Here is a 24,335-nt window from a genome sequence, read left to right on the forward strand (position 1 = left end):
TGATAAAATCTCATCAAAGAGAGATTATCAATAAAATAGAAGTCATCACAAAGAACCAAGTGGAAATTCTAGAGTTGGAACTGGCAAAAAGAAGAATCAGCAAACGTGGTAACAGATCAATAGAGACTATGCAATTTTAAGAGCAGAAGAAAAAAAAAAGAATAAAGAAAAGTGAACAGAGCCTCAGAGAAATGTGTCACACCATTAAACACACCAAAATATGCATAATGGAAGTACTAGCTGGAGAGAAAAGAACAGAAAAAAATATTCCAAGAATTGGAAGAAAACTTGCCAAATTTGATGAAAAATATTATTAATCTATACCTAAAAGAAGTTCAACAAACTCCTAATAGTGTAAATACAAAGAGATTTATACCTATACATATCACAATAAAAATCTTAACAAGAAAAATCTTGAAATCAGCATGAGGAAAGCGATTCCTCAGATATAAGAGAACGCCAATACACTTAACTGCTGACTACTTTACAGAAACACTGAAGCCAGAGACAACAGAAAAAAGAGCAAATTAAATTGAAAGCAAGCAGAAAGAAGAGCATAATAAAGTATAGAACAGAATTAATGAAACAGAAAAGAGAAAATAGAGAGAAAATCAATGAACCCAAAAGCTGGTTTATTGTAAAGATAAAATTGGCAAACCTTTAGCTAGACTGACAAGAAAAAAGACAGAAGATTCAAATTACTAACATCGGAAAGAAAAGATTGGGCATGACTACTGACATCACAGAAATAAAAATGATTAGAAAGTAATATGAGCATGAACAACAGTATGCCAACAAATTAAATATATGAAACAAAAATTCATAAGCAGAACATATGAAATATAAAAATTTCAAAAACAGAAAGACACAACTACCAAAAGTGACTCTGGAATAATTAGAAAATCTGAATGGACCTATGAAAGGCAAAAGGAATGACTTGGTAATTAAAAATTACCCATAAAGAAAAGCCAAATTTTAGATGGCTTCATCGGTGAATTCTACCAAATATTTAATAAGAAAATAATACCAATTTTTCACAAACTCTACAAAAATTATAAGAGAAGGGAATATTTCTTAACTTATTCTATGATGGCACTATTACTCTGATACCAAAACCAAACAATCACAAGGAAAGAAAACTGTAGACCAATATTTCTTGTGACTACAGACACAAAAATCTTCATTAAAAACTAGTTAACTGAATCCAGCAACATATAAAAAAGATTATACACCATGACCAATGAGTTCATACAAGGAATGTAAGGTTGGTTCAACATATAAAAATCAATCATTGTAATAGACCATAACAATAAAGGACAAAAACAACACAATCTGAGACAAAAAGCATTTGACAAAATCTGACACCCTTTCATAATAAAAACACTTTGAAAATGAGGAATGGGAAGAAACTTCCTCAACTTTTTTTTAATAAAAGGTACACTTTTGTTGATAAAAGCCATCTGTTAAAAAACCCACGCTACATTATACTTAATGGTGAAAGACTAGCTGCTTTCCTCTTAGGATGAGGAATAAGACAAGGATGTCTATTCTTACCATTTTTATTCAACAGTGTAATGAAGGTTCTAGTCAGGGTGATTAAGCAAGAAAATGAAATAAAAGGCATGCTATATTATTAATAAAAAGTAAAACTATCTTCATTTGTAGATTACTCTATATAGAATATATATATTATATATATATATATATAAAATCCTAAATTGTCCATTAAAACAACATAGAACTAATTAACAAATTTTGCAAAGTTGCAGGATATAAAGTCAATACAAAAAAACCAATTGTATTTCTGTACACTAGTGATGAACAATTCAAAAACAAAATTAAGAAAACAATATTTATAAAAATGCAAAAGCGCACAAAACTTATACTCTGAAACTATAAAACATTGTTGAAAGAAATTAAGAATGATGTAAATAAAAAAATATGCCATGAGAGAAAGAAAAATCAAATTAAAGAATTATTTTAATACATCGTGGGATACCTTTTACTAAATGTCTTCAACAAATAAGACTAAGGTAGGGAAGGGGGTTCCTTGCTTTGAGTTATGCTGATTATATCAGCTTGATGGGTAGGATTTCTAGGGCACCTAGATGTCAATACCTAGAACACCAAACAATTGACTTAAGAGGACATAACATATGACATCTATGGATGTATTATTGATGAGCACACCAAGAAATCTCAGATCTTCAGAGATTTGTGGACCAAATTTCCCTAAACCACTATGAATTCTGAGCTGAATTTCCTAGATCTAGTTTGGTAATCACCATAAATCTAATCCCAAATGAATGAGGAATAAAGTAGAGAATCCCATAGTCCACTCTAAGCTTCTTAGAAATGCCCTTAGTCTTCACTACTAGGCTTCCTCGGTAAATAACTACTACATTTAAGGTTTTGCTTTAGTGTCATCTTAATAAGCCTTAAGTTGCCTGAACCATCCAGAGCCACTCTATGCCAGGAGAAGGCCAATGAAGTCCCTAGAGGATAATTTACAATACAGTCACCTAGAATTTATTATTTATTATTACAAATTTCTTTTAGTAAAGTGTCTAAAGAAAGAGACATGTTTTCTAGTTCACTGTTGTGTCTTTGGGCTAGTGGCATGGTTACAGCTTCATTTCAAGATCCTTTGTAATGTAGTATTTAAAATAAGTAACACAAAATCTCCACAAATAGCTTTTACCTGAAAGATTGGATGAGTATGTTTCACAATTCTAGCACTTAAGTAATAGAAAACATTTATTGGGCATTTGTGTCAAGCAAAGTTCTTTATATATGTCGGAGTATATTTTGTGAAATAATTTACAATTCTGAATCCCCATCCCTAGGCCAATCTCTCTCTTTCCAGCACTCATCTGGCATCAAACTGGTCACGTGGCTGGCATCTAAAGGAAGAGGATGAGACTTAAGTGAGTCCTGTTAGGAAGGAAAAGTGAAAGGAAAGTCTGACCGCTTTGTGCTGAGGAGTGTTGCCTAAAGTCAGAGGGAGGCTGAAGAGGCACAGGAGGAGAACCCCAGAGTGGGGTCAGTGTGTTAGATACATTAATGTAGCAGTTCCCAAACTTTTTGGCATCAGGGACCGGTGGCTCCTATGAGAATCTAATGCATGATGATCTGAAGCAGTGATGTTAGCGCTGGGGAGAGACTACAAATATAGATGAAGCTTTGCTCCCTGTCCGCCGCTCACTTCCTGCCGTGTGGCCCAGTTCCTAACAGGCCACAGACTGGTACCAGTCCATGGCCCAGGGTTTGGGGACTCCTGCATTAATGGAAATGCAGAGTGCAGAACACATTTGTCTCCTTTTGGGACTCTAGGAAGAGGTCACCTAACAAATGCACGCCCATGTGAGAATAACCATATCAAAGTGTTTCCTGCATGATCCTACTGGAGGTCTGGCCAGGCCTTTGCAAAATTCCATGTATATTCCTGATCATACTTTACAGAGAAGCAAAAATCCCCTCAAACATGTCACCACTAAGTTTGGGGTTTAATTAATGAATATAATACTTTCCACCAGATTCTCCAAAGTACCTTCCTCCTCACCTCATCTCCTTTGCCATTATCTGCTCAGCTGCTCTTTGATCTTGTCTGGTTCCAGCTCTAAGTTTTTTTCTTGAAGTGCCATGTGCCTGAAAATGCTGCTTGGTATTCCAGAGCCCCAGTGAAGCCCTCCAAACTGTCTGTTTATCAAATAGCTTTTCAGATACTACCTCCTTCACAAATCATTCCTGAAATAATTATAAGAAAGGGATCAAGTTCCTTGGCTCTTACTCAAATGCAGAGAAATAAACCACTTATTTAGTTTTGCAGAGTCATAAACAATGGGAAATACATAATTGTTTAGTGAGAAATGAATGCTTATGAATGCCAGTAATTATTCTAAAAAGAAAAAGTATTATAAAGTATAAGTAATGTAAAAAATATGTAATGTTATATATCCCTTTGTATATCTCGCTATAATCTACAAAACTATGTTATCACTGAATAAACGATAGGGTTTAACTCTAGCAAGATATGATGTGAGAAAGCTACTTCAAACAAGTGAGATTTTCCTTTTAAAAAAAAAAAACTAGATAAAGCTTTCAGTTTTCTATGGCTGATTTCTAAAGTATATTTGGATTATTACTTAGTTTACCACATAGTAACCAAGCCAAAATTTTAAGCCATTTTAAACATCGTTGGCTCAGTTTTGCCCCCTGCAGGGAGTATGTATTTCTTACTGAGGTCACTGGGATTTAAAAATATGTGATATGGAGAAAAACCTCAAGATAAAGTTGACTATTTTCAAATCCAATTTTGCCATATCAGAAGGCGGCAAAGCCTATTTTAATAATGGAATTTTAAGATGTTATAAATCTGTTCAAAATAATCCAGTAGTAAATTTTATCCAGAGTGGCTTCATTTGGGGCTCTAAATGTAAAAATTGAATTACTGGATAAAATCTTAAAGATATTTTAACAAATGACTTCTCAGACTTGTCTAATTATAAAAATATTCTGGAGTATTTTACAAGGACTTCATGCTAGACCAGTTATTTCACAAACTTCATCTTAGAGTGGAATTACTTTAGGGACTTTAAAAAAAAATGCTGATGCTGGGGTGTGGGTCCCACTGCTCCAGAGGTTCTTACAGAATTCATCTGGAATGAAGCCTGGGTGTCAGGATTCTGAAAAGCTCCCTGGTGATGATAACATAAAACTATGGTTGAAAGTCATTGAATTCAGAGAACTGAATCTGAGTATCCAGGAGACGGGCATGGGAATCAATATATTTGACAAAAACCAGGTGATTCTCACGATCAAGAAAGATGGGTAAACACTGATCTAGTACAATGTCCTCATTTTCAAACAAGAAATTACTTATGAATTAATTGACTTAAAAACCAAGTTAAATTGTTAAATTCTAATTAAGTCTTTTTAAGATGTTCAAAACTTAATTTTTTTAAAAGATGAAAATGATCTTGCTCAGATTTGGAATGTGCCTTGTATGCTATTTCTAAATCAGATGAAGACATTCACAAACATTCAGCTTTGCCCATATGGAAGAATTCTGCATGCATTAAACCGTGACATTAAGTACGGTCATGGGAAATTGTCTTTAATCCATAGAAGATGGGGCACCCATAGAACTAGTGTTTCTTGGTTCAAAGCTGTGCACTTCATAAATACAATAATATTACTTGTAAATAATAACCTTCTATCAGAAGACCCTACACCTGGCTTTCGATAGGTTCCATAGGTTCCAGATCAAAAACTTTTAAATATGATATCAACTTCCTGGAAACCACTGGAGATTGAAACCATATCACAGACTCTCCCTTTCCCGTAGCTAATACAAACAAAAGAAACAAACAAACAAAAGAAGCAAAAGCTAATAAAAAAAAAATTCACTCTGAGCACCTAAAGTAGAAAATGGGCACAAACTTTTACATCATATTTGAAAATGACAGCTTAGAAATAAAAGAGAAGACAGTCATAACCCCTCTTCCCCCAACTGACACAGGGAATGAAAATGACTCATCAAAATCCTGAGAAGCCTCACTAATTCTCCCTGGAGAGCTAGGTGTGAGTTCAGCTTATGGAGAAATCAGGGAAATTCTGAAGGAGTTAGAAGTCCCTACTTACCAATATAGCATCTCATCAGAACACAGAAAAACAAAGAGAACCAGCCATTGTGATCTCTACCAGATGGAAAGAAACCACACAGTGAAGACAGGATGATCCTCACCACACAGGGTCAATTATCCCCAGCATTCATCAGGGGAAGGAGACACAAGGAATATAAGAAAAAAAGACTCTAGAGCAAGAAGGAGGCTGGGCTGAAGCCCCTTACCATCACAATGGCGATGGAGGGACTACTGCTGCAGAATGATGGGGCAAGTGGGGGGTGATAGCTAATGCAAGCATGATGCTCTAAAAGCAAAGGTACATCAGAGGCTGTAGCTGGAATAGGAGGATACTCCATTTTCCGTTCCGGAGCATCCAATTTTCAGGGATATCCTTTTTGTAAAAAGAGAATGTTCCCATGACCAGATGAAGTGGTCCTGGCATAAGCAGGCAAAGAATAACTTGAGATGGTACAGGGCTCAAATCTTTTCATCAAAGCTGCCTGAATCCCAGAACTACTTATTCCCCTCATGTTGGGAGATGACAGAATTAGTATAATGCTAATAAACCAAGAATGGTGACCTAAGTATATTAATCAGATTTTAAAGTTTTAAATAAAAATAATAATAAAAGTGGAAGGAAATTTGTATAAAATCTAAAGTGTGTCTAAAATAATCAATATTTAAAATTTTTTCTCACTAATTTTGTAAGGTCAAAAGCTCACAATGGAAAAAAATTAGCAGACAGACAATATCTCTTCCCTATGTGCTATGACACTCTGTTCAAAATAAATTTAGTTTTTTACTCATTGAGAGGATCTACTTGGTATGAGTGGAACTAATAAAAATGTACTCTTGCTATTTATTAGTGATATTTCTTGGCTCTTTGGCCTTTCACGCCTTGAGAAATCCACACTGATTCTGCAGACAATAATTAGTGACATGGCTTTTTTCAAGGTCCCAAATTAAAGTTCCCCCGAAGAGTGGGAGCAATAATTCAGGAAGTGTCCTGTCCCTCACTGTGTTTCCCTAACTGTTATCGAGTACAAATTTAAACTCTAGCAGATGACCAAGAAAGCATAAAGGATTATGGTATTCTAGAGAAAAACTGATTGGATTATATTTACTATAATAATATGCTTTTTCAGAAACATATAGTTTCCATTCCCCTAAGACTCTTCCACTTTACCATACACCAATTACTTCTCTCAATGATTATGCATGAGGGTTTACTCATATTGTACATTAGTGAGCAATATCAACTAGTTCTGTGGAAAATATAAAGTTCAGATTTAATACATGAGTTGTTTTCTACAAGCAGGTAAAAAACACATATGGCCCGAGGCATTCATCTCAAAACCTAAACTAACTTACACAAAAGAAGGGTAAACAATTACTTTCATAGTCCAATTTTTAAAAACAGCTTTCCTGAGGTATCATTTACATACCATAAACTGCACATATATAAGGTATATAATATGTTTTTACATATAGTATAAACCCATGAAATCATTACTAAAACCTAAATAATGAACATATATCCATCACCCCCAAGTTTCCTCTTGCTCCTTTGTAATTTCTCTATTCTGCCCATTCCCATCTTTCATTCTTAGGCAACCACCAATACTGTCATGATATCTTTTTATAGGTAAAGTGTGTAATGATCTCTGTCTAATGAAAGCCATAAAGATCTTCAGTTTTCTTGTAGAAGTTTTATTGTATTTCAATGATCTAGAATTGCATTTATGTGAAATCATACAGTGTGTACATTTTGTGTGCCTTCTTTCACTCAGAATAAATATTCTGAGGTTTATCAATATTGCATATATCAATAGTTCTTTACTTACTATGAATAAGTATTCCATTGTATAGATATACCACAATTTGCTGATCCATTCATCCACTGATAGACACTTGGGTTGTTTCCAGTTTGGAAGCTACTCAAGTAAAGCTGCTATGAGCCTTTGAGTCTTTGTACGAATATATGCTTTCATTTATCTGGAGCAAATAACTAAGAGTGGAATGGCTAAACCATATAATAGGTATATTTTTAAATTTCTAAGAAACTGACAAACTGTTTTATCAAGTGGTTTTACCATTTACATTCTTACCAGCAATGTACAAGAGTTCAGCACAGTAGTTATCTTATGGTTTTTAATTTGTGGTTCCCTGATGACTAATGATGTTGAACATATTTTTATGTGCTTTTTGGCCATTTATTTATCTTCTCTGAAGTCTACACAAATCTTTATGATGTTTCTAATTAGTGGTTTATTTTCTTATTATTTAGTTTTGAGCTTTCTTTATATATTCTGAATCCAAGTTCTTTATCAGATAAATGATTTACAATTATTTTCACCAATTCATGGTTTGATTTTCATTCTCTAAATGATGTCTTTCAAAGACTAGAGTTTTTAATTTTGATGAAATCTTATTTATCAATTTTTATAGGGTCGTGTATGTAATGTAAAATATGTAAATATGTTTTTATAGGTGAAGTATGTAATGATCTGTGCCTAACCCAAAGGCATAAAGACCTTCTATTTTCTTGTAGAAGTTTTAGTACTTTAAGTTTCACATTCAGATCTATGATCCATTGTGACTTAATTTTTTATTTGGTAGAAGGTATGGATCAAAGTTAACACTAGTCAATTGTTCCAGGATTGTTTTTTAAAAAGACTTCATTGAATTACCTTTGCATCTTTGTTGATCAATATATATATGAGCCTGTTTTGGGAGTTTCTACTTATTTGTCTATCTTTATGATGAACTTTCTTGATTACTATAGCTTGATAAGAAACTTAAAATCAGATAGTGGTAAGCCTTCCAGTTTTGTTCTTTTTAGAATGTGCTTTGGCTACAATAAGTCCTTTGAATTTTCTTATAATTTTTCTAACCAGTTTCTCAATTTCTTCAAAATTCTACTGATTTTTATCAGGATTGTGTTGAATCTATAAATTAATTTGGGGAGAAGAGACATTCCACAATATTGAGTCTTCTAATTTGAGTATGCGGTAATCTTTCCATTTATTTATTTCTTCATTAATTTTTCTCAGCAAAGTTTTATAGTTTTCAGTATATAGGCCTTGCTCATTTGTCAGAATTATTCCTGAGTATTTCACATTTTTGGAACTGTAAATGGTATTTTTTAAATTTGCGTTTTCAATTGACCCCTGCTAGATACAAAAATACAATTGACTTTTGTACATTGATCTTATATCCTGTAACTTTATTAAACTTATTTTCTACAGACGATGTCATCTGTGAAAAAAAAGTTTTACTTCTTCCTTTCCAATCTGTATGACTTTCATTTCTTTTGTCTCACTGCCCTTATGAGAACCAGAGTGCAATGTTCAATAGAATTGCTGAGCCTAATCATCCTTGCTTTGTTACTAGTACTAAAGTGAAAGAATTCAGCTTTTCATCAAGTGTGATGTTAGTTTGGGGTTTCTTGGAAATGCCCTTTTAACATATTGAGAAAGTTCTCTTTTATCTAGTTTGTTGACAGTTTGTTTAAAGAATGGATTTTGAATTTTATTAAATGTTCTTTCTGCATCTATTTAGATAAGATTTTTAAAAATGTGTTAATGTGGTGACTTACATTGATTTTATTAATATCCTGAGACAAACTTCAATTGGTTATATTTTCCTTTCAATATATTGTTGACACTTTGCTAAAATTGTGTTGAGAAATTTTGCAACATGAGAAATATTCGTATGTTAGTTTTTTTCTTGAAATATCTTTTTCTGGTTTTGGTCTCAAGGTAATTTGGTACCACAGAATGAGCTGGGAAGCTTTAACTCTTGTTCAGTTTTTTAGAAAAGTTTACATAGAATTGGTATTATTTCCTTCTTAAATATTTGATCGAATTCACCAATGAAGCAATCTGGGTCAGGATTTTCTTTATGAGGTTTTTAATCACAAATTCAATTTTTTAAATTGATATAGGGACATTCATGCTATTTATTTCTCTTTTAGTGAGTTTGCTGATTGTGTCTTTCAAGAAATTGTACACTTCATTTTTGTTGGCTTAAAGTTGTTTATGGTACTGCCTCATTATCCACTTAATATCAGTAAACTCTGTGGTGATATCGCCTCTGACATTGTTGATATTGATCATTTGTCTTTATTTATTCCTGGTCAGTGTGGATAAGGGCTTATCAGTTTTATTGATCTTTTCAATGAACCAGCTTTTGGTGTCAATCGTTTTCTCACTGTTTCTGAATTCTACTTCAGTTATTTTCACTTTGAACTTACTTTCTTCTTACTTTTGGTGTAATTTTCCCTTCTTTTTTTCTAATTTTTTAATGAATAGCTGAGATCGCTGATTTGAGACCTTTCTTCTTTTAATGTAGACCTTGAGACTATGACCTCTAAACACCCCTTTAAGCAGCATCCCACAAATTTTGATATATTGTTTTCATTTTAATTCAGTTCAAAATCTTTTCTAATTTCCCTTTTGACTTCTCTAATCCATGGAATTAAAAATGAATTACAGTTTCTGAATGTTTGGGTATTTTCTAGAAATCTTTGTTACTGATTTCTAATTTAATTCCATTATGGATTAAGAACCCACTTTGTGTAACTTGAATCCTTTTGTATTTATTGAAATTTGGTTTATGACTCAGCATGATCTTGCTAAATGTTCCAAGTGCACTTGAAAAGAATATGCATTCTCTGCTATTATGTGGTAGAGTGTTCTATAAATGTCAAATAGATCAAGAAGATTGATAGTGTTGTTGGAATCTCCGATATCCTTACTTTCTATCATTTATTAATTATTTCAGAAAGGAGTACTGAAATCTCCAACTATAATTGTAGATTCATGTATTCCCTCTTGTAGTTCTCTCAGTTCTTATTTTGTGTATTTTGAAGCTCTGTTATTAGATATGTAAATATTTAGAATTGTTCTCTTGATTATCCTCTTGAATATCCTCTTGATTAACTGACATTTTTTATCATTATGAAATGACCTTCTTTATTCCTGAAACTAGTCTTTGCTCTGAACTCTACTTTGTCTGATAATAATTTAACCACTCTAGCTTTCTTTTAATTAGTATTAGCCAGTTATTTCTTTTTCCATCCTTTTACTTTTAATATACTAGTGTTTTTTATTTAAAATAGATTTCTTATAGGCAGTATATAGTTGGATATTACTTTGTCCTCACAATCTCTGCCTTTTAATTGAAGTGTTGAGACCATTTATATTTAAATGATTATTGCTATGGCTAGGTTTAACTACCACTTTCTATTCATTTTCTAATTGTCCATTCATTATTTGTTCTGTTTATTTTCTTTTGCTGCTTTATTTTTTATTATTCCCTTTTTCGCCTTTTGTTGACTAAATTAGTTATAACTGTATTTTTAGTGGTTGCTTTAGTGTTTAGACCACACATCTTTAACCTATCAGAGTCTACATTCAAGTAATATTATACTACTTGACAGAGAATACAATAATCTCCCAGCCTTTGTCATATTGTTCTACTATATTTTACTATGCCATCTGCAATAAACCCCACAGAACACTGTAATTATTTTTTGTTTAAATAGCCAGTTGCTTCTTAAAGAGATTTAAATACTAAGGAAAAAGTCATATATTTACCTACATTATTTACCTTTTTAATGGTTTTCATTCCTTTGTATGAATTCATATTTGTATCTGATATTATTTTTCTCTTGCTTAAAGGACTACCTTTAACATTTCTTGCAGTGCAGGTCTGCTAGTAATAACTACTTTCACCTTTTACATGTTTGAAAAAAAGCTTTATTTTGCCTTTCTTTTGAAAGACATTTTCCTGGATATAAATAGTGATTTTTTTTTTAATTTCAGTACTTAAAATATGCTGTTTCATTGTATTTTCACTTACACTGTTTCTGACAAGAATTTGCTGTCGCCTTTATCTTTTTTTCTTCTGTAAAAAATGTTTTTTATTTATTTTTTTCTCTAGTTGCTTTTAAGCTCTTCTCTGCACAATACCTAGTTTGAAGCAATTTGATGATGGTGTTTCTGATATAATTTTCTTCATATTTCTTGCTCGTGGGGTTCATTAATCATCTTGGTTCTGTCAGTTTATAGCATTAATCAAATTTGAAAATGTTCTGACCATTATTTCTTCAAATATATTTGTTCTGCCAACCATTTCTTTGATAATTCCCATTACATGTATGAAGTAAACTGGAAGTTTTCACAAAGCTCAAATATGGTCTCCTGTATTTTTAAACCTTTTCTCTATGTTTCATATGAATAATTTCTACTGTATGTCTTCTGATTCTCTGACTAATCTTTTCATCTACAATGTCTAACTTCTCATTAATCCCATCCAGAATATTTTTCACCTCAGATATTGTAGTTTTCACCTTTAGAAATTCAATTTGGATTCCACATCTCTATTCAACATTTTGAATCTTTCCTCTAGCTTTATGGACATATGGAGTACCCTTATAATAACTGTTGAACCTCCTAGTCTCCTAATTATAACATCTATTTAAGTTCTGGGGAGATTGTTGGTTGATTGATATTTCTTCTCATTATGATCATATCCTTCCATTTATTTGTAGTATGTTTTTGATCGATATTTTATTAGATGCCATACATCGTTGAATTTTACCTTATTGAGAACTTAGGGGTTTTTTTGTATTCTTGTAAGAATTGTTGAACTTTGTTCTTAGATATTTGATCCTTCTGGATGTTGCTTTTAAGATTTATTTGCCAGAACCAAAGCAACATTTAATCTATGGCTAATATTCCCCATGACTAAGGCAGGACCATTCTGAGAACTCTTATCATTGTCCCACAAATTAGTGATTCTCCACTCTGGTTTGATGAAATCTACCAGAGCCCTTCTTTCAGGAGTCACTATTTTTTATTACTTGATGTTCAATATCTTGAAAACCATTGTTTCATATTTTTTATTGTTTTTCAATTCTTCTCCAGCAGGAGGGTTAATCTGGTTCCTGTTAGTCCATGTTGGCTAGAAATAGAGGCCTCAATTTTGTTTTAAGCATTATGAGTTTTAAATAAATATTTTAGAAGGTCATAATCATAAAGTAATGCTGAGTATATATAAATTCAGTGGTACAATCTGAAATTTATATACCAAAAATACTTTCCTAAGCCAGGTAACAAAAGAATACAAAAATAGTAAGCATTTCTTTCATTCAGTTGGCATGATGTATCCTGTTATCATTTTTATATTGAACAATTGACACAATATAGTTCTAGAGAATAGAAATATATTCTAATGTGTAATGTGTTTCACTTTTAAAAAATCATGGTTAAGTGTATGAGTTTTGAGATTATACCATTTGTGTTCGAATTCTACTTTATTTATTATATGAGTGAATTTGAGCAAATTTATTTACCTCTTTGTGCCTCATCTTTCTTATTTATTATGTGGTTTTAAAAAAATTATATCTTCGGATTAATTCCTATAAAGCATTTATCATAGTAAATGTTCAATTAATGTTATTTTCCCCCAGGATTACATAATTTTACATTTCAAAGTAATGCTAATAATTTAATTCATGCATATATGAATCACAATCTGAGTGAAAACATTACATACATAAATATAATAGACCCATTGCTATTATCTACCTGACATGCAATGAATTCCCCTGAATGGTGGCTCTGCTGTCAGCCTCCCCACCCTACATTCTTTTTATATTTCCACTCTGGATTAACCTTTATGGAGAGCTACTGCCAAGTATAGAAGTCCTTCATAATCCCTCTCCCAGGAAAGCCTCTGGACTTTTTATATTAAGGCCCAAGTCTATTTTTCAAGCTTCATCTTCTACTCTTCTCTTTCATTAACTGTGTCTTACAGCCACATAGATGAATGTCCATGAACATTCAAGGAGCTTTATTATGTCCGCACTTTTTTCATCCTATGTTTTCCACCTGGAATCTCTATGTTTATGTAGTCACATATATGATATGTCTTCCACATACTGCAATGTGTGGAATAGAGAAAACACAAAGGCAGTTTAAGATAAAAATCTCTGCTCTTCACAGGCTCACAGCTACATAAGTAAGCAGTCACAACACAATGATGAAAAGAGTTATTCTAGAAGGATAAAATAATTGGCAAGTATGATTAAGAAAAAAAAAAGCATGCCTAAATTTTTGCCTGAGAAGTAAAGTGTGTGGGGGGGGATGCTTTCATGAAAAGCTTCACAGAAATACTGATCACTGGACTGTTTGAAGACCCCTCTGATTTACCTCTATTAGATTTAGCAATATGCAAGTCTACTGACTACAAGTAACTTGGGAGAAATAAGCTCTACATACATAACAGCTACACTATGAAATGCTTAGAACAAGAACCTTGTGCACAGGGAAGGGGGAGCCTAAGACTAAAGAAACCAGTTAAATAGTAACTACTGACAGCAACACTGGTAGAGTAGAAACATGTCTGAACAAGATAAGCAGAATCTAAAAATTCAACTGCATAACTTGTAAGATAGTGATAATAATATGTAATATTTTTCAGTTGATCTGTATTTTCACACACAAAAAAAATGAACCACGAAACTTACGTTGTTCACAACTGATGATGCACTCTGATCTGACAGTCCTAGTGATTTAGCAATAATCTCCTTCATACATCAAGACAATTTTGTCTAAGAGAGTGTATCAGATTTTAGTTTTATTTTTCATAATTCTAGCTTATCATTTATTGAGCATTCACTCTGTGCCAAACACTGGGTACACTTTATCTCTCATTTAATTCTCATACAAAAAATGTGAGCCTCTCTTAAAATATGCTATTTATTCTGAGTACTTTCACTCTCAATAAAAACAACATTAAACTTTATTTGTATGACTTAAATAGTTGAAGAAATCCTTTTATATCTCATTCAAAATTCCATTTTTGAATATTTCATTTTGAATAGCCAGCCACATCTATCTTTTAGATAACTAGGGAGTCCAGTTAAAAGAGATTAGCATCAACAATTATCATTTTACTGGGTGCCAGGCATTATACTATATCATTTAAGGCTAAACAATAATTCAAGGTTGACATAGTAGACATATATTATATATGCAGAAACAGGGATCAGAGAGGGCAATCACATTTCTAAGTCACACATTTCTAAGTTTTGATTCTGACTACTCCCTGTGTTCCTAAAACACAACAAATATCACTTAATGGATGCCTACCATGTGCCAAGCACTCTGCCTGTGATGCGTCAAAGCTTAACACATTTATATATATATATAATTACTGCTTTTAATCTTCCCATTAATACTGTGAGGTAATTGCAGGTCCACAACCCTTCATCTGAAACCCTTGAAGACAGGTGTTTTTTCAGAATTTATGTTTGTGATTTTTTTTTTTTTTTTGAAATATACATGCATATTACATAAACCCCCTCCCAAAACACATGCACATTTTATTATTAATTACTTTTGGTTAAATCCTATATAACATTTCATTCTATTTAATTTGTGTGTGTGTATGTATGAAAGCTTTGCTCAGTTTCCATACCAGTTAACCTCTAATGTCTTCCAACTGGATATTGAAATCGGAAAACAAGAAAATATTTATAGAGTTACACAAATATAAAAATATTTGAATACTTTTATTTTGTATTGCAGGTTCCCCTGCCTCTAGGTAGATAAAATATATATATACAGTTATTATAACTGTATATATATATATAGTGCCTTAATAAAGGCACTAAGAGCTGAAATAAATGAAAACACTCACTGCTTTAATTCAAAGGAGTTTTATAAATAACACATCAGCATCTAATAGGCTGCTAGCATATTCAGTCTTACTGTACAGATCTAAACAGCAGAGGCTTAAACCAAAGAATAAGAAGTAGAAGTCCTGGCCTCTCCCAGATCAACCAATGAATTGATTTTCTCTCAAACTTAGACTCTTCCTTTATACGACCGAGCATCTCTGCTCCTAGTCTTAGCGTTACATATCCCTCTTCTATCATCTTTCATTTTCTTCTTCCATCCCTTCCTTCTACTTCCCACTGTCTGCTTTTTATCTCTCATTTTCCTTCCCTTGCGTTCTTAATGGCATCTGAGATAAAGATGTCATCTGAGCTAGCGCCAAAAAGTAAAGTTCTCACAGATCTTTTGGAATTTTTCTGATGCCCATTTAAGGCTAAGTTTAGCTTAGAGAGTACAAGGTTATAAAATGTTCTTAACTGCCTTACGAGGGTAGAAATGAGTGTGTGTGTTTTGCGCACACGCAGGCGCATGTGAGTCTGACATCTGTGGTTGGTAACATTCTTTATTTCTTACAATTTCGTTCTCACTAAATCTTCAGAGTACAAAAAAAAAACGGAGACATCTTATTTCTATAAAACACATATCAGCTAAGTGACTGTGGTAATTGGTAATTAATTATAAAGTTTAAATAATGTTATTTAGAATAAGATTCAATCATGATATATCTTAAAATATCAATACAAGAATTAATCCAATACTGTTTTTCCCATTAACTGTACAGACTTTTCTAATTCTGTTTTAATCAGGAAGCATTTCTGCGCTCTCACACAAATTTGTTCCTACTCCTATTATAGTATTTATTGTGTTTAAAGTAGATGACTAGTTCTGTTCTTTAATGTTTAAAGTAGATGACTAGTTCTATTCTTTAAAGAGATAATTTGCTTCTTATTAATAGGGATTGTATATTGTTTGTTTTTGTAACCTGAGTTTCAAGTATACTTAATACTTAATAAGCACTTGATAAGTATTCAATAAGTATTTACAAATAAATTTACTTTACTTTCTCTCCTGTCTATTCTGTCATTAAAAAGTTAAAAAAAAAAATTTCCAAATCTCAAAAACACTAAGAAAAACTATAGATTCTTATAAGATTTGGGAATGAGCTAAGACTTCTAAACAGAATGCCAAATGAACAAATCATAAAAAGCTTTTATAGCGGGAAGTGAACATATCAAAAGCTTTTTTTCACAAACTCAGCAACTCAGCAGTTACTTTTCTAATATATATCCAAAGAATAAAATCAAAGATGTAGATTTAGCTACATAAATATTTATCACAGAATTGCTAAAATACACACAAAACAACAAAATGGAAAGAAAATCTGGAAATGACCCCAAATGTCAACTAATAGAAAATATAATTATGGCAAGCAGCTCTATTACAGTAATTGAGTTTAAGGTCTTAAATCAGATTGTTTGATATCCTCCTTCTGTCCTGGGAAAGTTTCCTCATCTCTAAGAAAGTTTCCTCATCTCAAAGTGAAAAAAAAAAAGAAATAACTTTACGAATATCACGTGGTTGTACAGAACGTAGATGCCTAGCCCTCATTATTACAATATGCAGTACAGCTTTTACAATCTATAACATAATATAATGCATTTCATAGCACAAAAGGAGAAGCAAGATATAAGTACATTTCATGTTACAGAACAGTAGATTCCAATAAGAATGGAAAACTCTCATTCTTTGTAAACGCTATATGTGCAGTAGAAAAAAGAACTCAAAGTATATTCTCCAAAATGTTAAAAGTAATTCATTCTGAATGGAGAAATTATGAATAATTGCATTTTTCTTGTTTTATCTCATCATATTCTTAATAAACATGTGTTACTTTAAGTTAGAACATTAAAATAGAAGGAATTTCTCCTAAAAAGTACTGCTTATTTCTTGGAAGTATCAAATCTTCTATGCACAGAAGTCTGTATAATACCAACACATTCTCTCACCAGCTCTCCTGTATTTCTGGTCACACTATTAATCTGCTATGTTATTTGAATGTTCATAGGCAGAACAAACCCACCCTGCACATTTTATAATAAACTGCAAGACCCTGGGGAATTAATGTTGATTAATAAGTACATTAGTTGTTTCTGAACAAACTTGTATCTGGTGTACATAATCCCGAGAATTCAGGAAAACTCTAATTTGCCTGTCTCCACTCTTGTTCTTAGAGAATCTGCATAAGGTCTGAGTAGGTTTAATAGCTGTCACTGTTACTTTCCCTCCTGAAATGTGGATGGATGAACAAAAATGTATAGAAAAATTCAAGAGCTTATAATTAGACTTCAAGTTGTCATCATGCAAATCCGAGTGGTTGATTGTGGTTGACTCCTTTTAGAGACGTCACCATTATCACATTCCCACTGATTAGACAATAAGGGAGGTACTATGCATCTTTTAAATGCCCAGCTTAGGCAGGCACACAATAATGCAGAGTGTGAACAATCAGATTCTGACAATGACACACAGTCTCTGATGGGGTGTATGAGTGAGTAAGGGCCCTATGACTGGAGGTATTCAAGTAGAGGCTGAGTGACTCCTCGGCGTGCTTTTAGACATTGTGTTCATGCATTAGTTTCTACAACGTGATGATTTTATGAAAGTTACCCTGACGTAAAAATCCTTTCATTTTTCATAAAGGCTTGAAAGTTTAGATTTTATAAACTTTACTATTTGCAACTTGATCTCACTTTTTTTTTCAATGTAGATTCAGATTTTGAAAATGAATTTTCTTTAAAAAGTCAAGAGATTAAAAACTAAATCTCCAATCTTCCTTTTTATGGTACTATTTACTAAAAGATGCACATTTTAAAAGAAATTTCACTAAGCATAAGGGTATTTGAAATTTTACCTAATTTATACACTTTTTTCAGGAAGTCATGTTTACATGATAAAAATTTGTTGAGTAATTCATGCATAATTTAAAAGGATCTAAGATATATTTCTAAGAGATGGTCTTTATATAAGTTTCAAGGAAAATTCAATTACAAAATAAGATTTCAACCATCATTTAAGTCAAAGAAATTAAAACAGAGACTTAGGGTAGGCCATATTTATTATCAAGTAATCATTGTATTTTGTCCAGAAACCCTTAGGTAAATTCATATCTTGCTTGCCCGCCCCATCCAAGTTTCTACCGATAAATAATAAGGCTCATTTTAAGTGTCAGGGAGAAAAAACACCCAGTTTTAATCTATAATGCTGATTCCATTTCTACGTATTCTCAAGTGTATATTTAGTGCAATATTTATCATTTTTTAAATGTCATCTGTTTGGAGAGAGAAACAAAAAGAATTGAGTACCTTCTTGTACCTTGGCTACAGCTGATCTGTCTGCATTTTATAATCAGCCATGTGGCCACAAGAATTCTTTTTAATGTTAAGTATAAAAGGTCATTGTAAATATCAGCAAAAGTGAGAATAGAACTCCAAACAGGTTCAGCTTACCCAGCACTAAGATTCAAGTTAAATACCATAATCATGCCAGCCATTAGTTACCACTCAGTCTCTGTCTCCAGTCCGGAAACCAGTCTGCCAGAAGCCCAGATAACTGGAAAAGCAGCCATGTTTTATCATACAACTGATCCCCAGAGGCCAATTTAAAGGAAAATTATGTGTTCTACATTACGGAAGAAAAATACCCTCATTTAACAACGGTCTTTTTTAAGAGAACAAAGAACATATATTTTGAAACCCAGTAACTGAAAAAGACAATACGAACTTTAAATGTTAACAAGGCACGTGAACCTAGTTACTAACCTTAATACAAATTATTTCTTTTGTATCTATGCAGCCAGTATTTCTTGAGAAAAATTATGAACTCCACTTTTAGTAGGTTTAGTTATTATGTATTTTAAAAATTCAACTGAAAATAACTTTTAAAGGTGTTAAAGTTCATGGTTGCAATCTAACAGTGGAAATGACTTCTTTTTTTGGAAGAAATGAAGGTTTAGAAGTTTCATCTGACAGGTGGTAATTAAAAAGATTTTTAACAAACAAACCCACATTTTAAAAAATTCCTTCAGGCCAATTCATTAACTAATTAATTTTGTAATTTCTTCTAAAAACATGCTACTGTACATGTAAACTATATGTAGGTCTTTATTGGATTCCCATAAATTTAGTAAACTAACAAATCTAATGAATGAATAACTGTTGAAGAACAATGATGTAATGCCTGGAAGCTTCTGAGTTGAAACTACCCAGTTCCTTTGCCAATTGAACTTGAAATCTGCTTCAGGATGACAGAGTTGCAAAGTTTACACAACTTCCAAAAAAATGAACATCATTTCCACCAATTATAATTATGTTTGAAGTTTTAAATTTAACTATTTTCCATTCTATGGTGTTTAAATAAACTTAATGTCACCTAGGAAATTTGTGTTATTCCATTCTTAACAACTTATCTTTTTATGCTAACATTTCAAAATTAATTTTTCTTCCCCAAATAAAAGCATCTGGTAAAGATATTTATATTTATCTTAAGTGCAACTATAAACTCTGTCATTTGTGGAATGTACTAAAGTCTCAAGAAATCTCAATTATCTTAGAAATACTATAAATATCTTGATTCACACATACGTGTATGATAAAAGGCTGCATATGTATTACTTTTCTAACTTCCCCATATAATTCTAACTTCTCAGTTTCTTAAGATTTAACATGAATATGAAAACGAAATTTTTGTCAGTATGAGTATAATTCTTATATAAAATATAAGGTTTCTTTGTAATTCATAGTTTTTATACATGTATAAACCATCACCACTACTTATCTGTAATATTTCAATGACATAGCACGTACTCTAAATTCTGCAACAAAGAAAGTGCTATACAACTTTAGACGCTAAGACAAGCCCTGGAAAAATAAATTAAAGATGTATGTAATTATGAATAACTCTGTAATACTGCTTTTAGTTTAAGCTTATTTTTATTCTTATGGTTCAGTGCTGAACAGTTTTTTATCACATTTTACAAAGTTTAACTTTGATATACCTACCATTGGCACCTGCTTGCTAACAAGACATTATTAATAGTTCACTTAGTGTATCAACACAGGGTTTTCAGTACTCTGCAGGTCATGAGTTTAACTGCTAATTAAAATTATGGTAAAGTGGTTTCATATTGGCTTGACTGGATAAAGTGGACAATGCTGGATGCCTATCCAGCATCTGTTCCCCTACCCCTTTTCTCCTGCCCAGCAGAACCTCTACTGGATTCAGATACCAAACTCTCTCTTCCATGTGACTTTGGGGAAGCTTATCAGGACCTTTCCTGCTCTAAGGAAAGGTCCTGATAAGTCTACATTAAACTTATTAATACCATTCCCTTTCCCATGGACTGGTTCAAAAACTCAAGCTTAAGCCAATCAGCATATAGAATTACTATTGACGCATGGTAAAAGGAGAGGTTTTCTCTCTAGATATGAACAAGAAAGCATGTTGCCTCAGTTACTGCTGGCAATCATCTAACAACCACAAAGAACTTCAGGGTAGGGGAAAACTAACACACATGGGAGGAAAGGGCCAAGAGAAGTAAAGTAACACAGTGAAAGCCTTGATCACACCCTACATGAAGCCCACTCCTCTGAACTTTTTGAGATGCAACATAACATATTTCCTTATTTCTTAGGACAACTTATGTCATTTTTGTTGGTTTTGCAGCCGAGAACATCCTGACATTTTGTTTTAACAGAGGTAGCACGCCCAACAATAACTCCCAATTTGAATTAAGCACATTATTAGAATATGCACATCAGTCACTCATTCAAAATTACCCCAGAGACACAGCCCCACATTTGGCCTCCTGAACTGAGGTCACTCTGGTGGAAAAAACTGAGACACTTCTGCTATTAGCTGTATCTCAAAATCTTACCATTCAAGTTACAGACATAATTAAAGAAGAATGAAAATATTACTTCATTTGAAGAATTTTCACTGGGTAACAAAAATTATACATTTTTACAATAAAATAGACTTCTCCAAAGGGAGGTTCTCATTTCTCTTTTCTTACCTCTTTCACACTGTGGACCAGTGAATCCATAAACACAAGCACAGCGGTTTGGTCCAATACAACGACCACCGTTCTGACATCCATTTTCACAGACAGCTGCACACAAACACAGTGAGAAGCTCATTATATGGTAAATACCCAAATATAATATAGTAGTGTGGAGATGCAGCCAATAATGAATCTTACCTCCAAAACACAAGTTATAGCTTACATTACACATTTAAGAAATATATTTAAAAAGCCTACACAATTCATATAAGTCACATTGTTAAGCAAGCATTTGGTACAAATTTTTTTAAAAAATCAGAATCACAATTATTGGCTGGCTCTAATGTTCACATAATAAGAGAATAACTACTCAATTCTCTATTTCAGTTCTATTAACCCTAAAATCTATCTTCACAGGTAAGGAGGTGAGTAAAATATGGGGAAATACAGGAAAGAGGGGGCTCTCATTAGTTAGCAGAGAGGGAGGAAAAAAGGAGGGGAAATGTCAGAGGACGTAGCAATCAAGAGAAGCAGCAAAAATCAGAGAAGAGAAAAAAAGCCAAAATGGGGGGCAGATAAATTAGGGCAAAACTAATGTAAAACTTGAGGGAAAAAAATATCATCGATTCAGCAATAAAATAACAAGAGAAATAACTAATGTGTAGAATGTATGTGCAGGTTATACAGGAAAAAAAAGGGAAAAATCTCACTCTGTCAGTACAATAAGTTATTCCATATAAAATTAACCCACAGTCCAAAATTTTTAAGTAATGATGACAAACACATGCACAACACTCTTTGACTCCTTTATATTTGTAACAGGGAGACTGGGACTTGGGGTTCAGTCGGCCTAGAACTGAACCTGAGCAGCTCCCCTCTCCCCACTGCACCACCCTCAGTATAACTCAGCTCAGCAGCCAATATCCCATGACAAGAAGTCTCCTAAAAGATCACTTTTCAGATTCCCTGAAAAATAAGCATTCCTGTGAACCATACTGATGACAACTGAATTCAAAAATCATGTCTTCTCCAAAAAAAAGAAAAAAAAAACACTGATACTAAGAGCTTGTCTCTCAATCTACTCACTCTGCTGAACAGAAACATTCTGTTCAGCAGAGTGAGTAGACCCAAAAATAGGGTTTAAGACGTTAAAGGGAACTGAGGGGGCAAAGCACATTTATGTGCACTTCGAGAGAGGTAAATATCAAAAAATGGAGAGGCCAATAAGTGAACTGATACTTAAAGATACAATAATGCTATTTCCTTACCAGGAATACTGAACTAGATTACTGACCATCATCATCATCCAGAATGCTCAGACTGGCTTCTGTTCTGCTGACAGTAGCAGGACCAAAACATACTTTGAAACAAAAAGATAACTTCTTAAAGCATCAGTGTGCCAACGGTCTTCAAATTCTTTGTCGGCACCAGGCTCTGCTCAAAGGCTAGGATTCCGCGTACATTCGCACAAGCACATCTCCCTAAGAACACCTTTTCTGCTTCTTTACCCATCCCAAGATGATGTCTAGGTAGCACTTACAACTCATTACTGCCTTGAAATATGGGTTGGACAGTAAATTACATGAATAAACAAAGAGGATTAAAGAGATGGAATAAAGGTCATAAGAAGAATGAGAAAGATGAGAGTGGACAGGAACATTGGAAAAAAGCAAACACCTGACAGAGAACTCTGAGAAATGTGTAATTCTACAGAAACAATTGCCGGGATTTGAAGATTCTGATTGTTAAAAAGATATACTACCAAAAGGTAGCACTCATCTAATATAATTAATTAAAATGTGAGGAATTTCCTTTAAATATTATCAAGCTATAATAAATGTAAATGAAAGTCATTTTCCCAGACATGTTCTTTCATTAGAAATCTGCTAGCCTTTAAGACATGAATGGGAAAAAAGCATTCATCAAAACATTCATCATCGACACTCAGAATCTATCCCTGGGTAAGTGGAGGAAGGGCTTCTCTCATGGTTTTCTAAGTGCCAGGTAGGAGAACTGGGCTGGATAAACCCTGAGATTCTCCTGGAAAGAGCTCATGAGGTAGGGATTATGCCTAGTTTATTTAACCAGAGTGTGTTTGCCTTTGTATCCCTGCCATGCACTGTATCTGATGTACTACAGATACTCAAAAAAAAAAAAAAAAAAAAAATCCTGCAATACATCAAAATTTCACAATCTTTTTCTCCACTACTTCGGAAGGTAGAACAATTCAGTGAGCAGATCAGTTCTGTTGTTCCCAGCACATCCTGATCACAACATCTTTCTAATTCTTTCAGCCTGTAAAACAGTCTCTACCCCTTAGAAGTATGAGGATTAAATCAAATGGTGTCTAAAACGAAGTGCCCGGTGGCTGTACATTAAAATTGTTCTACAAACCTTCATTCCCTTTCTCTTTGATGCTACAAGACTTGCTCTCAAAATCCAGTTTACACTGAAAAGCAACAGCAAAAGAAAAGAAGCTGACAATACATATGAAATTGGAACAACAAAAAAGAGGTCATTGACTTTCTGTTGAGTGAATTATAATAAGTTATTTTGTAAAATAATATTTTTTGTAAGAAAACATAACAGAAACAGAAATTTACATTAATTGCAGTTGGAAAGAAACTTGAATATACCTACATTTTCACTATGGAAAGAATGCTGACCACCCAAGAAGTAAAAATGCTTATACTTGGTATGAGACAAAGCAAAGGCAGGAGAGAAAAAGACATACTGTCGATGGAAATATGAGCTGGTTTCTTAACTGCTACTGTGATACGGGGAGAAGGGAAAAGCATACCCTGTTTCACGTTGGTCAGCTTGTGAAATGAAACACTAATAATGTACTACAGAGGTTTGAATATTTTTATTCAATAAATATTTACTGAGCACCTACTTTGTACTAAGTAATATGACAAGTACGTTTTTATTAGATAGTCTCCTATACCACTAACATGGGAA

General features: G+C 33.0%; 1 protein-coding gene across 1 annotated transcript in view; it reads right to left on the bottom strand.

Annotated features, from left to right (window-relative positions):
* Nucleotides 1–24,335, bottom strand: part of FBN2 (fibrillin 2) — a 257,218-nt gene that overhangs the window by 211,621 nt on the left and 21,262 nt on the right. Inside the window, exon 5 of the mRNA XM_039848604.1 lies at nucleotides 21,387–21,482. Within this exon, the coding sequence (XP_039704538.1) occupies nucleotides 21,387–21,482 (96 nt within the window). The remainder of the gene's footprint in view (nucleotides 1–21,386; nucleotides 21,483–24,335) is intronic.

This window comes from Pteropus medius, unplaced genomic scaffold (assembly GCF_902729225.1).
Source record: "Pteropus medius unplaced genomic scaffold, Ma_sr-lr_union100, whole genome shotgun sequence".
Lineage (NCBI taxonomy): Eukaryota > Metazoa > Chordata > Mammalia > Chiroptera > Pteropodidae > Pteropus > Pteropus medius.